The sequence below is a fragment of the Megalops cyprinoides genome, chromosome 2, assembly GCF_013368585.1.
Source record: "Megalops cyprinoides isolate fMegCyp1 chromosome 2, fMegCyp1.pri, whole genome shotgun sequence".
NCBI classification, from domain to species: Eukaryota; Metazoa; Chordata; class Actinopteri; order Elopiformes; family Megalopidae; genus Megalops; species Megalops cyprinoides.
The window spans coordinates 2163569-2178715 of NC_050584.1; the positions used below are offsets into that span (position 1 = coordinate 2163569).

The window sequence follows — 15147 nt, forward strand, 5'->3', positions numbered from 1 at the left end:
GATCACTTTGGACAAGGATAAGATCTTTGCTTGCTTGAAATCCTTATGACAGCGTCTTCATGGATTTCAAAGGGTACTAAGGTTGCAATTTCTAAAAGTAAAATGTCTGCATCACAGGATAAAATCAAACAACGTTATGGAAGCACATATTTGGAAAACATGCTGTTACAGTAAACACAGCCAGTTCAGAGAGTATGGAGAACATGAATTGGTGGAGTGTTCTCCATACTCTCTGAACTGGCTGTGTTTTCCAAATATGTGCTTCCATTACGTTGTTTGATTTTATCCTGTGATGCAGACATTTACAGGGGCTTCAAAATGGCCCCTGGCTACACCTACTGTTGCCTGGTTTCCTCTGAGATGCAACTGACTCTGTGTCAACAGTCAGCAAGCAGGACTGTGAAGGTGATTGACAGGGGGAAGTGACAGAGCTGAGACTAGCCCACCTTGGTTTTTTCCAAATAAACATGTATGTGTGGATGAGTATATGTAGGATATTGTGAAACTGGGTTTACTGGGTTCTGTGCATGTCCCAGAATGTTTTGACAAGGCAGTTATGTTCTGGCACAAGTGAAGAGAGTTTTCACCTGTGTTTTCACCAAGGTGTGCTTGAGTCTGACGCTCTTACCATCAATATGTGCACAGTACGTGGTCTAACCAATGAGTCACTGCGTTTTCACACTACGACCGCAACAAGACCACAGGGAGCAGCAGCTTTGAAGCAGCCACTTTGTTTCAGGCCACACACGGTCATGGTGTGGTCGCAGAGCGGAAACGTCGGTGAGACCTCTGTGATTGGCTGACCAACTCGGGCACAGTGGGTGGTCATCTCACACACACACACACACACACACACACAGGTGGAGGGAGGACACATTAATGACCTTTTGAGGGACAGAGTCTATATCAGGCGAACTGCACTCCTGCAGGGAAAAAAACACAACGTCCATGTGATGTCATGTGGCACCCTGCTTTAACACACACTTACCTGCCTGTTCATCAGGTAAGACAGAAAGATTCTGAGAGGGGAATTACTCACACACATTACATACACACACACACATACACAAATGCACACGTATGCCCACACACACTGGCACACACACACATACGAATACACACACACGCACATGTGTGTGCGCACACAAACACAGACTCAGTCACACACTCTCACACACTCATGCAGAGCGTCTGCCAGAAGAGCAAGGCTTGCACACATCGAAATGGCCATGTGTTAACTCTCACTGTGAGCTCGCTAAACATCAGAAAAGCTGAGAGTAGGCTGTCCCGCCAGAGATAGCTCTTCACTCCAGCTATATCACATATGCAATAGGGCTACTATAACACCCATATCACATCGTCATAACAGCTCCATGGGGCTTCATGAAGCTTCAGGTAAGGAGTCATAATGGTTCTGAGTTGCTCACACAGTTTGGAGCTTTCATGAACCTTCATGAAGTATGAGCACCTTCTGTCAGGTGCTATGAAGCATCATGGAGGAGTTATGTAAATGTTCTGCTGGGTTTATAACACTTAAATCACAGAGTTTCACCAAACAAGCCAAACCTGACTGGGCAGGTGAACATATGATATAAATACCTGATTGATTGAGAGTGATTGACAGTGTAGCTGGGTGGCTGTGTCTCTGTGTGGGTGGGTGTGTCTCTGTGTGATTGACAGCATTACCTGAGTGACAGGCTCCTCCTCTGGGTCCTGTACGTTAAAGACAGTGGCAGCGTTGTCGGCCCCGAGCAGGCGGCGGGCCATCTTCTCCTCATAGGTTAGCCTCTGGAAGCAGCATGAGTGCAATCAGTGTGTGGTTAGTGTGTGAGACCACACTGCAGCCAACCCCCCCCTCCCCCGTGCGTGTGCATACACACACACACACACACTTACACAGACACACACACACGCACAGACACACACACACACACACACACACACTCACTCATTTATGCACACATACTCACACACATACCTTGCAGTTACATGTATGATATATTAATGGTGACTGGTTAGCATATTCCATGCATGACGTGTTCGCTCCGTTGGTGTGCAGTGCTGCTCCGCTGTGCAGTCGGGCCCTGAGTGTGGCTGTAATCCTCGGAGGAGGAGCTCTGGCTCTGTGGGTGCAGAGGGCAGGGCTGCGGGTACAATCATGTGACCTCCTGAGCTCCGCCCTCCTTCCCCCCTTCATCCAGGGGAAACTCACAGGAGACCCTTTCCTTTCTCAAAACTGCGATTCAAGCTCCAACCCTAACCCTAACCCCTAACACTAATCCCTAACCCTAACCCCTGTAACCCTAACCGTAACCCCTAACCCTAACCCTAACCAACCCTATCCCTAACCCTAACCCCTAACCCTAAGCACTCTCCTACAGGCACTACTTCCTGTTCCCAGGCTAGCCTGCTCTCCTTCACATTTATATCATTTTTGTCATATTATATTATACTATTACATACATACACCACTATCACATTGTTTTTACGCTGACATGTGGCTGTTTTGGTGTCAGGCATAAATCTGTATTACTGATCCAACACAAGTTTGTAAACCTGAATTCAGAAAATATCCAGCTGCATTAAAATCACCTTAAAACGCTCAACAAATAAAAGGCTCAATATTCCAGTGAGGCACTTCCATAAAAATCTGTACAATAAAATGTAGTTTCAGAAGTATAGAATCTCATTAATAGATCTCTACTCCTTTGCCGTGTCTCGGGTTACCATTGCCTTGGCGATGCAGAGCCTGACACAATTGCTGTGAGGGGCACAGTTTAGGGGGGGGGGGAGAGATGGGATTCCAGCGCTAAGCGACTTTAGCGGGAGTCGCTTTAGCATGGCCTCCTCCTGCTGCAATCAGCCAATCAGAACAGAGCCAGAGCTCAATCCAAGGTTATTAAAATACAACAGTTTGGTAACCAGCACCGTAAGGCATCAGCTGCTGACCTCAAACAATGTGAACATTCGGGAAACTGTGTAACCATATTTCAACCCTAACAGAGTGTGGAGCGAGTTTGTTTCCCTCTCTGAGAGTGTGTCTGTGTTTATCTGATGCTGTCAGAGCGTGTCTGATGTGAATAAATGGATAAGTAAAGAATGAGATGAATTAATAATGAGTGTTAATGATTTTATCAAACCCCTGCCCCACACAACCTCACACACACACACACACACACACACACACACACACACGTGCACACACCGCACACACAGACACACAGACACATAGACACACACACACACACACACCCTGTCTCACCTGCTGGCCATTGCTCAGCCTCTCCTCTTTGAAGCGCAGTTTTCTCTCCAGGTCTTGGATGACTGCATCTTTCGATCCCTGAATCTCAGAGTCAGAGGCGATGCGAGGGGTCCGGCCAGGTTTACGGGAGAGTCCCCTGCACAGAGAGATGTCCACATTTAAAGAGTGGGCTGCTGCAGAATACAAGGTCTGAGTCTGAGTGACTCTGTCTCTCACACACACACACACACACACACACACACACCCTGAGGAGACACTGTTTGGCCCGTCCTGCTCTGTGTGACGCGATGAGAGAGCTGGGGCAGCCCTGCAGGACTCAGGTAGGCAACATCATCTGTCATCCCTGACCGCAGTGCAAATGTTTGCCTATCAGTCCAGAGATCGCAGCTCTGTTTAAACACACACACACATGCACATGTGCATCACACACACATACGCACATGCATACACACACACACACTCCCAGCTCTGTTTGCTACGCTCAAATAAGGCTGTGATTTCACACCTCCCTGGGAAGACATCATTTACAACAGAGACAGAGCCGCCTTGAGGCTCTTCCACTGTGTGTGTGTTTGACTATGTAAGTGGAAGTGTGTTCAGTTAAAGGCTGAAGCCCATCTCTGCCTCCCTCCCTCTCTCCCTTCCTCTCTCTCTCCATCTCTCTCTCCCTCTTTCTCTCTCTCTCTCCCTCTTCCCCCCTCCCTTTCCCTCTCTCTCTCCCTCTCTCTCTCTCTCTCCCTCTTCCCCCCTTTCCTTCTCTCTCTCCCTCTCTCTTTCTCTCTCTCTCTCTCTCCCTCTTCCCCCTCTCTCTCTCTCTCTCTCTCTCTCTCTCTCTCTCCCTCTTCCCCCCTCCCTTTCCCTCTCTCTCTCCCTCTCTCTTTCCCCCCTCCCTTTCCCTCTCTCTCTCTCTCTCTCTCTCTCTCTCTCTCTCTCTCCCTCTTCCCCCCCTCCCTTTCCCTCTCTCTCTCCCTCTCTCTCTCTCTCTCTCTCTCTCTCTCTCCCTCTTCCCCCCTCCCTTTCCCTCTCTCTCTCCCTCTCTCTTTCCCCCCTCCCTCCTCTCTCTCTCTCTCTCTCTTTGTTGAGAGATCCAGCACATTTGTCCTTATCTCCATCCACATCAGGCAGGAATGCCAGATGCAGGGTCTCCTGGCTTTCCACGAGTCAGAGCAAGGCTACCAGCGTTCACAACACAATCTCCACCTGACGAAGCATCTCCACCACCAAACGGAACACTCCTCTAATCCAACTCACACAAAGCCTCCTCAATCTCTCCCCCACTGCGTGTGATGGGTAGTGTAGCAGAGCGTATTTTAAATGCATTCAGTGTGATCTCTGCGCAATCTGTGAGAAGCCTTTCAAACCTTCAGCTGGCCTCTTTCACATTTCTCTGAGACACAATTTCTGTGTAACTGATCTGGATAAAGCGTACCTTTGGATGACACTTCTACACTCATGCCAGCCTCAGGGCAGTAAAACATACTTTCTGCTCTGTATAAATGCATCCCTCCAATGCCAGCCCACAGAGATGCATAGGGCCACTGCTTTTTGAACACATTTATGAAAAATGTAAATATGTCATCCTCCATGTCTCCATGTGGCAGTGTTGCTCCACAGTCAGAGACTGTAGTTCGGTGAGTGTGCGGAGCCCACCATTATTAGCAACGTGCCAGTATCTCTGAAGCAGCCTCTCACAGTCGCCGCTAAATTGGCACAAAGCACAGCCGTGCTGTGGGTGAAAGGAGACTGTACAGCTGCACACAGGACCATAGAGCTGCTCAATCTGAGGCTGCTCTACGGGTCTGACCAATAAGAACCTGGGCACGACCACAAGCAATTCTGGCTTGACCAATAGGAATGTGTGCTTATGAGCACTGTGATATGCTTTCAAACCAATAGCAGCCAGTTTGACAAGTATCCTCACCTTGTTTGTGATCATCTTGTGCGATTAATGAGCATGCTGATAGCACTCAGTTGCTCCTCACAAAGCCATTTTAGCTGCCCCCAAAAAAACCGCAACTTGTTTCAAGTTGCAAATCAAGATCTGTGTCATAATTAGACTTACTTGACTTACTTCTTGTAGGAATGAAGATTATTCAGTGTTACCCTCAATCTTAATTGAGTTCGATTGAAGTTGTAAGATTCAGCACGAGTGACTCAGTTTGTAACTGAAATGATTGAATGTGCAGGAAGGTCAGGCTGTTTTTGTGGGGGGGGTACTCACGTGATCCCGTTTCCTTTGGGCAGGCCGAGAGCGTTGACAGGTGGGGGAGGGGGCTGGGAGGGCAGGATGGACACCAGGAAGCCGGCGGGCGACTGCGGGTTGGAGCTGAAAGGGGAGGAGCTGTCAGACTGGGCTGGGGACAGGGGTCCGCCGGAGGTGGGGGGGGGAGGGGGCGGAGGCGGCGGGGGGAACTCTTGGGCGGGGGAGGAGCCGGCAGGGCTGAGGAAGGGTGGGGGGGGAGGGGGGAAGGAGGGTGAGGCGGGGGAGTCCTGTCCCGCGCCCCTAGCTTGTGGCGGTTGGAAGGGCGGCAGGCTGACCTTGCTGAAGGCTTTGTGTGGGGTGGGGGGTGAGAGGGGTGAGGACAGGTTGGAGCCGGATGAGCCTGAGGATGGGGCGGCGTATCCGCCTGCCGGGCCCCCTGGCCCCCCTGGGCTCTGGGCGGCAATGAACTGCTTGGGGCGGGCATAGTTGAAGGTGCTGGCGGTCTGCATGACGCCAGGGACGCCAATCAGGGGCGGAGCCTGCTCACTGCTCTCCAGCTCCTGGAAGGAGGGAGGAGGGGGGAGGGGTGGGGATGGGGGCGGGGCTTCCTGCTGCTGCTGAGGCGGAGGGGGCGGGACTTCCTGCTGCTGCTGCCAGCTGGCGGCGGCTTCCTGCTGCTCCAGGAGAATCTGCTCCTGCAGCTGCTTCAGCTGATCTGCGCTGCTGTGGAAGGAGCAGACAGGGAACATGAGACTCACACACACACACACACACACACACACACACACACACACACACTCACACACTCACACACTCACACACTCACACACTCACACATGCACACACACACACAAGCTAGCTTATCACAGAAATGTTGACAGCTTGTGCTTTCACCACATGCTCCTGATAGCCTATCAGCTTCTCCCACATCAGCTCAGCTTCCTGCTCCTTCCTGTGCTGAAACGTTCTGCATGCCTAACTCCCTGACCACACGCCGCAAGAGGAACAGCTTATCAGAGCCCACTCTGCCCATCCGTCTACTACCTGCCTCATACACACTGCCCCAACACACTGAGACCTCAGCCAACCTCACAAACCGCTCCAACACACTGAGACCTCAGCCAACCTCACAAACCGCTCCAACACACTGAGACCTCAGCCAACCTCACAAACTGTTCCAACACACTGAGACCTCAGCCAACCTCATACACACCACCCAACACAGTGAGGCAACTGTGTGTGCGTGTTTATGTATGTGTGTATGCTCGTGTGCGTGTGTTATAATACGCGTTTCTGTGGGGAACATGCTCGGCATGCTCGGAGACGCCTCGTCGAACCAGTGTCCGCAGGTCACACCTTGGGGGTGGCACTTTCACAGAGACGTCAATGCCAAACGCCTGATCAGAGAGAGCAAACAGGTCGTTGCCCACCTAGACTCTGCAATTATCACAGTCATTCTTCAGGATGATGCGTGCGGGCAGCTCCGCCCCCCTTCCCATGATGCAGTGCAGTGAAGAGTGGAGCATGGGCAGATTTATGTTGAGGTCACATACATCGTCTGGACGCTGTTATGACTCCTTCTCTCTGCCTCCCCCCACTGGCTCATTAGCAGGTGAATGTTTAATGACCACCTGTAGGGTCATAAAAAAATTTAAGGGACTGCTGAATTTCTAGCCTTTCAAATAAAAGACTAGAATTATCTGTTTAAGGCAGGTCTGGTAGCATCAGGTTTGTGTGTGTGTGTGTGTGTGTGTGTGTGTGTTACTGCGAGACTGAGGGGACCTGAGGAACATCAGAGGCGCCCCCTGAAGGTCTCCGCTGCACAGCGTGTCTGGGTTCAAGTTAACGGCCCATTATAGCGGTCAGCTGTGACTGCGAGATGTGGCAGGTCACATGGCTGTAATGCCCTCAGAGGAGAGAGAGAACGACCATGCTCCACACGCCAGATCGGCCGTTTGGGTGTCCGTGGCAACGCCTGGTGACTCAGACGTCCTCCTGATGGATTTTATTTCTATTTGTTAGCGCAACGCCATCCATAATCAAACTGTCACAGCACAGTTCACGGTGGCCATTTTGAAGGTCTTAAAAAATACCATTTTGGTCTATAAGGGAAAATCCGTAAAGTTACTCCCTGACCCTTTAAAAGCCAATCAAGCTTAACTCCTGGAAAAAGTGATTGATTACTGACTGTGCATGAATAAGCACTCTGAGCACATGAACACATTGAGTAAAGGACAGTGATGATTTTCTGAATGCTGGCGTGTGAGTGAGCAGGTTATGACGACTAAGTGCTGTTCGCAGAAGTTCACCCTGCTATGAAAGTGTGGGGTTATCTGCCTGGAGAGCTGGATGAGGCAACACCAAACACCAACAGTCCCATCAACGCACAGCCAGACAGTCTGACCAAATATGGGCTGGGACTGAAAACCCTGCCACCCACAAGAGGCCTGTCCCGCTGCTGACGCCTGTATCTCACCACCGAGGCTCTGTGACAGTGTAGCCTGGCTGTGTATGTGTGTGCGTTTGTATGTGTGTGTATTCCTCCATTCACTCTTATGCAATGCTGTGTCTGGCAGGGGGAGGGGTTAGGTTGTAAGTTTTCAGGACACAGCTCGGAATGCTCCATTGTTCATACAGCGCTTGATACATAAATCATAGCACATTTTAATTTTTGATTGGCATTCTCCTACCAAGACACTGTTACCCTAGTGTGATAGAATGGCGTATACAAACAGCAGGGTGTAATGTGGGTATGAGGAAGCAGCCCTGAGTAACACTCTCATTGTGTTACAGTTCACAGCGCAGTGTGTACAGCCTCCTCATACAATGTGTACCTCAACTGTGGGCAGAGAGATGAAACTCATTCATTTCCAGTGATGGAGAGGAAGATTAAAACCATGTGCTCCAGCTGGGATGAGCGCCGAGAAACAGGAGCTGCACAGCCACACTGGGCACTCTACCAATGCTGCCCCTCTCCCCCATACCCCTAAACGCACCCCTCCAACCCTGCTACTCTCCCCCATACCCCTGAATTTGTTCTTCCAGCCCTGTCCCTCTCCTCTGTACCCCTAAATGTACCCTTTCAAAACTTCCCTCCCCCCTACCCGTAAACACACTCTCCTCCCCCGAGTTGGGTTGAGGATTGGGTATTTCATGCTATTTCAGCTATGACTGAGATCCCAGCGCCGGTAACTCCAAAGCTGGCCTTTTTTTCACCGGAATAGTTTGGAAGCCCCCCCCCGTGGTGGTTCCTTGCCTTTTTTGGCGGTTCTCTGCACAGGGCACGCTCAGACTGCTGGCCAAGCCGCAGTGTGTTCATTAGTTCCAGGAGGCCAGGCCCCACCCCCTCCCGGCATTTAGAAACCCTCTCCTAATGGTTCCCATTCCACACGGAGGATCACATGTGTTTGCTAAACATATGAGAAACCTTCAGTTTGTGTGTGTGCGCGCGTGTGTGTGTGCGCGTGTGTGCGCACGCGTGTATGCGAGTGTGTGTGTGCGCTGGAATTCCTCCTGAATAAATAAGGGAGAAATCCTGGACTCCAGCCAGCTGAGCTGACATCATTCTTCCTTAAAAGGTGATCTTTCTCTAAATAGAACAGGCCACTTTCAAACAAACAGGTCCATTCATTACAGGGGGAAAACCTGCCCCGCATGTCCCCCTATCCTTTTCACTCCCTTTCTCCCTTCGCCCCTGTCTGTCCCCCTCTCCTTCTCTCTCTCTCTCTCTCTCCCTCAGCTTCATATCTCTCTCAGACCTGAATCTGCCATCTACATGATTGATGATCTTAATCTGAACTTTGCAAAGTCTCACGCAGATACTAAATGTTAGAACAGAGGGCAGGGTGGTGCATTGTTCCAGGGCGGCTGTGTGATAAGCCATTCTCCCAGGCTCATTCCTCATCTTACTGTCTAATGAATTTCACTCCATCAGCCGTGCTTATCGAATGCACCCTCTCCTGCCTGCAGACACACCTGGACACCCTGCACTGCCTACCACCAAATAAAACAGTCATCAAATCCACAGAAACAGAGTCCCAAATTAGACATGAACACTCACACATCTGTTAGAACATCAGCTGAACTTTATATGAAATGCTGTTGGTGCTAAAGGAGCACTTTAGGTTAGCTCTGGACTCCTGTTCCTCTCTCAGCAGTCTGTGGCTGTGTTTAACCATTTAAAACTCCTCTTATCAGCTGTGAGTCTGCACATTGTGGACATTCTGTCCTCTCTGCAGTGACTCCCTGTGTGTAAAGTTGCATTCAGTCCTCTCCACAGTGACTCCCTGTGTGTAAAGTTGCATTCAGTCCTCTCCGCAGTGACTCCCTGTATGTAAAGTTGCAGTCAGTCCTCTCTGCAGTGACTCTCTGTTTGGAAAGTTGCATTCAGTCCTCTCCACAGTGACTCCCTGTGTGTAAAGTTGCATTCAGTCCTCTCCGCAGTGACTCCCTGTATGTAAAGTTGCAGTCAGTCCTCTCTGCAGTGACTCTCTGTTTGGAAAGTTGCATTCAGTCCTCTCTGCAGTGACTCTCTGTTTGGAAAGTTGCATTCAGTCCTCTCTGCAGTGACTCTCTGTTTGTAAAGTTGCATTCACTTGTGTTGTACTCTGCCTCACTTGTAAGTCGCTTTAAGCATTGCTTAAGGAAGTCGCTTAACTAAGTCGCTTTAAGGATAAAAGCATATACTAAATGTATAATAAATGTAATGTAAATGTTCTTTCCTCTCTGCAGTGACTTGCTGTGTAAAGTTTCATTTGGTCCTCTCTGCAGTGACTTCCTGTGTAAAGTTTCATTCGGTCCTCTCTGCAGTGACTTCCTGTGTAAAGTTTCATTCGGTCCTCTCTGCAGTGACTCCCTGTATAAAGTTTTTCCCTCAGCCTCAGACTGAGCATTCTCGAGAGCAGTGCAGTGAGGCACAGACAGCTTCCCCTGTGGATATTTACCATGAAGGGCTTTTGTATTCTTTTCTTCTTCAAATAAGCGCAGAGACGTTGCTCTTGGTAATGGCCTAGTGTGAGCTGAAAAACAGTGTCAAACTAAGACAAAATGTCTGTCTGTCTGTCTCTCTCTCTCTCTCTCTCTGTGTAAGAAAGACAGGATTATCTAAACCTGGCTGAACAGCCTCTATGGGCAAAGTAAAGTGATTCCGTCTCTATTGAACCTCCCCCAGGTGTGACAGACAGGAAATGACATAAGATCCCAAAATCCTAACCCACAAGGAGAGGAGTCTGAAGTATAGCGTGATGCAACCTGGACTGAGAGGGAGGAGCTTAGCATACAGGACCATGCCCCCACAATTCCTACAGCATTTCCCTTTCCTGCAGTCAAAAGTTGCAGCCAAGACTGAACTCCGTTCTGTAAAAAGGCACCTGGGAGGAGTCTCCGGCTGCTAGCAAATTACAGATTCCGTTGGGAGGTATATAGCTTTACCATGCCTCCTCTGTGTTGCAGTAAGAGATAGTCCAGTCCAGCTGTCCCAGTGCCAGCAGGTCCAAGCCAGCCCTCATTGGCTTCTCCCCCTGAGGCTCCGCCCCAGTGGAGCTCCGCCCTGTCTCGCTCTGTCTCCATTTTGGCTGTTTATTTAGGTTCCTGCCTTTCCCTGGCCTCCCCCCGTCTGTCTCTCCTTCTCTGTGTTTATAAAGACTCACCATAAATTCATAGCAATATCAGTATGTCTATACACAGTCATAGCTGAGGTCTGCTATTTCCTTCCCCTGTCTGGAAAACCCACCCGCTGCACCAAGCTGGCTCTGTGCCTTAAGCCTCCAGTGTAATAACGCTTCACAAACACGATTGGTTAATCGGTCTGTCTGTCATTGAGGGCAGATGCCACCCTAAACATAAAGGGTGGAGCTGCAATCTAAAGACCCAGCTGCCAGATGTCAAAACTCAAGCAGGCGATTTCTGAAGCAGTGCTCTGTCTGAAGCCAATTATCATTTAGAGCTTGAGTCCATGATGAATCCTTTGCAGGAAAAGTTCTGTTTTCTACTAAAGCTGAAGTTTTGGCAGAATTTTTTGCAAAGGGACAGACACCTAAATTCAAAGAATGTTTGTCTTTAACTCCGACCATGTAATGCTAGTGTTACCCCTTGCTTTCTGCACCCTTTCCTTGCGTGGATTCAGGGAATTGAATATAAATCTGTATTGAAAAAAGGCTTGGTAGCACCCCCTGTGTTTGACATGGCACAGGAAAGTGACAGCAGAAATGAAGGCGCAGGACAAGTATCTGTCACAGACTCAGACTCCTGGGGGACGCAGCTACATCATCACGGCAGAGTGTTCTCAGAACTCCCATTAAAACACTTGTGGAGGACTTTCACATAGCGCAAACACACAAGGAAGGGAGGGAGAGTGAGGGAGGGGAGGAGAGAGGGAGAGGGTGAAGAAGGAGAGAGAGAGAGAGAAAGAGATGGAGGGAATATTTAGAGTTTCACCGGCTGGCTCCCCTGTGGCCACACAGGAAGTCATTGAGATTGCTACTAATGTCCAACACTGTGAAAACATGCGCCCCCCCCCCCTGTACACAGCGCCCGGGTTTACTGTCCTCTGCCCTCTGCTCTCAGGGACATGGCCTGCACGTTCAAATGTACATGTTTCAGCTGAGCCTGAGCGTTATGCCTCTCTCTCCTCTCAGTACAAGCTCTTCCCCTGACTGGACTCAACAATAACGCACTGTCCTCACATCATCTGGTCTTGAGTGTATCCCACGATCCCAGACAGCTTAGCTCTTTAGAGCGCATCCTACTGGTGTGTCCACTCATCACACTGCAGAATGGAGGCTCTGCAAGAGCAGAGAGCAAACAAAAACAGCATAGGTACCACAAAGGTAAGGAGAAGAAAGGGAGGAGGAGAGGGGGAGTGAGAGGGAGAGAGGGAGGGAGACAGAGAGAGGGAGAAAGAAGGTGGACAGTACACTCATTCTCTGTTAAGATTTGCTAACATTCGTTCTCAGTGGAACAACCTCACCTGAGCTGCAGCTGACATGATTTACCTCTGACCTACCCAGGTAAACCTGTCTACAGTCCAGCACCTGCTCTGTCAAATGTCTCTCCAATCAAAGCTGTCCTTAAACCATTCTTCAGAATGAACACCTTCAGAATGAACACCTTCAACAAAATCTCTGTCCAGTCAGAGATCTGACCACTGAAAACTTTATCCAGTCAAAGCTCCTTCCAATCATACATCTGCCCTATCAGAACTCTATGCCATCTGTGATAAAAGAGACACAGTGGCATCACAGTCTAGCGTGAGTGAGATCAGTTTAAACCAGTTTAAATCTGCAGGCACGGCTTCAGGCTTGATACCACACCACCACAGCTCTCTGAACACAGTCCAAACACGGACTGAACACAGTCCGAACGCGATCCCAACGCAATGTGCCCAAAGCTGGGCTGATAGGGGCCCAGGGCAAAACCCAGAGTACCCGATTGACAGGTGTGTTGAATGAAAAACATCGTCTGGTATGACCTCTAGCAGACGATATCTGCTTATGGTTTAAAGCTGCTGCTCTTCTATACTCCAACAGACAGTGAGCCTCTGAAAAGGATCGTTTTGGTATTTTTCCCACAATGCACAGAGAGAGAGCACTCACAGAAGCCCATACAGAGAGCAGAGCTGAAACCCATATGCCCATCTCTGCCTCCTGAGAGGAGAGGATGAGCCACACCTCTACCTGGGGCAGCGAGACTCAGGTGAGGTGGGCAACAGAGATCACCTTCCTCACTGACATCTTGTTCCTAACACTCAGTAAAATGCCTGTCTGTGGAGGAACACCATATATCCGCCAGGACAACATCTGATATTCACAAAGCAGGATTCCTCCCTCTGACCACTGATATAGAGTCAGTCATCCGTTCCCCTCATGTAAGTGCCTGGAGTGGAGGTTTGTTCCACAGCCTGTCCTGAGGTCAGCTGCCTGCCCTGGTTGAGCTGCCTGGGAAACAAATCTGTACTCCCCGCTCTCTGTCAAAGCTCCAGTTGATCCCCTGAGCTGGAATGGCAAGCAGAGCAATTCTTTCCCTCCCTCTCTCTCACTCACCCCCTCTCTCTCTGTCTCCCTCTGTCACTCACCCCCTGTCTCTCTCCAGGGCTCCGAAACACTGAAATTAATTTAGCAGCTTGTGCTTGGTGGAGAGACAAAGAGAGAGGAAGAGAGTGTGAGAGAGGGAAAGAGAGAAAGAGAAAAAGCGAAACAGGGAAAAGGAGAGGTAGAGAGAGAGACAGTGAGCGGATAGAGGGAAAGGAAGAGAGTGAAAAAAGAGGGAAAGGGAGGCTTTCTCTGTTCTCCATGAACTGAAATATTCTAAATGACGCGCTCTCTTACGGGAATCTCCTCCCCATTCACCCGGGGGGGGGGGGGAGGTTGCCAACTTAGAACATTTGTTACTAAATATAACAGCTTTCTGGACCCCCCTCCCCCATCCCAGCATATTTTTCTCTTTTTAAGCTCTGTTTGGGAGCTCTGTAGTGAGGTCATCACTGCTGCATCTCTGTAAGGTCTCTGTGAGACACACATGCACACAGAGGATCAGCACCTTTCTGGGCACACACCATCACCTCACAGATTCACACATTACATTACATTACTGGCATCTAGCAGACACTCTTATCCAGAGTCACTTACGTTGGTTAGAATTTTTCACATGTGATCCATTTATACAGCTGGATATTTACTGAGACAATTCTGGGTTAAGTACTTTGCCTAAGGGTACAGCAGCAGTGCCCCGGGCAGGGAATCGAACCGGCAACCTTTTGCTGCCCACACGTGATCTAACATCACAAGGTCAAATCACAATGCTGGGTCGGTCACCTGGAGCTCTGCAGCATTCAATCGTGGGCAACGATTTCGAGCACAGAGAGACAGCTTGGCGTGGCTCTGACTGCTGCACCCCTGTGCCGCACCCAACCCCCCCCCACACTCAACTCTTCAGTCACCTCACAATTTTCACCTACTGTAACGCTCTTGCAACACTCCTGCAACGCTCCAGCAAAGTTGTTCTAACCTTGAGACAGCATGACGTGGCCACACATTTGCCTGGAAGCAGCCAGAGGCAATACTGGAATGACACACCAGTTCGTTCAGAGACAGCGTTAGAATGACACACCAGTGCATTAAGATACAGCATTGGAATGACACTCCAGCGTGTCAGAATGACAATGGCAGCATGGCGCAGTTTCCAAATGTTTAAACATGTAAACATGTAAAAGGTTTAGAGTATATCAATATGTCCCATGTCTGTCTCACAGAAACTACAGTATGCTCTAAGAAGGAGAGTTGCCAACAACTAGCTTAACAGAAGCATCTGCCAGTCATCAAACAGAACACACACACACACACACTCCTGAAGCCTTACTTGGAGTGTTGTTGAACAGAGGAATGTAAATATTTTTAGGGGCTCTTTCTGAGGCGGACTTGTGCATGGTTTTACTGGGGGGGGGAATGTAAACAGCCCTGCAGGATGCAGCCGGAGTGGCTGGCGTAGGGCTGTCCTCACCGCTGTCCTCTATGTGTCTGCGATGGCTGTCACTGCTGTTCACAGAGATAATTCACTCTTTGCGTCCAGGGAGTATAAACACAGAGCGGTGACACAGGTCCCAGCAAGGCTGTATCACAGTTTTTCGGTGACTTCACTAGCTGTTGAAAATGCATCAGGTACACTCTACACAAATGAGGCTGAAGCG

General features: G+C 49.6%; 1 protein-coding gene across 1 annotated transcript in view; it reads right to left on the reverse strand.

Annotated features, from left to right (window-relative positions):
- The window catches only part of palld (palladin, cytoskeletal associated protein), a 93406-nt gene that overhangs the window by 11634 nt on the left and 66625 nt on the right, over positions 1-15147 (reverse strand). Inside the window, 3 exon segments of the mRNA XM_036520891.1 lie at positions 1687-1788; positions 3263-3398; positions 5484-6188. Coding sequence (XP_036376784.1) covers positions 1687-1788; positions 3263-3398; positions 5484-6188 — 943 coding nt within the window.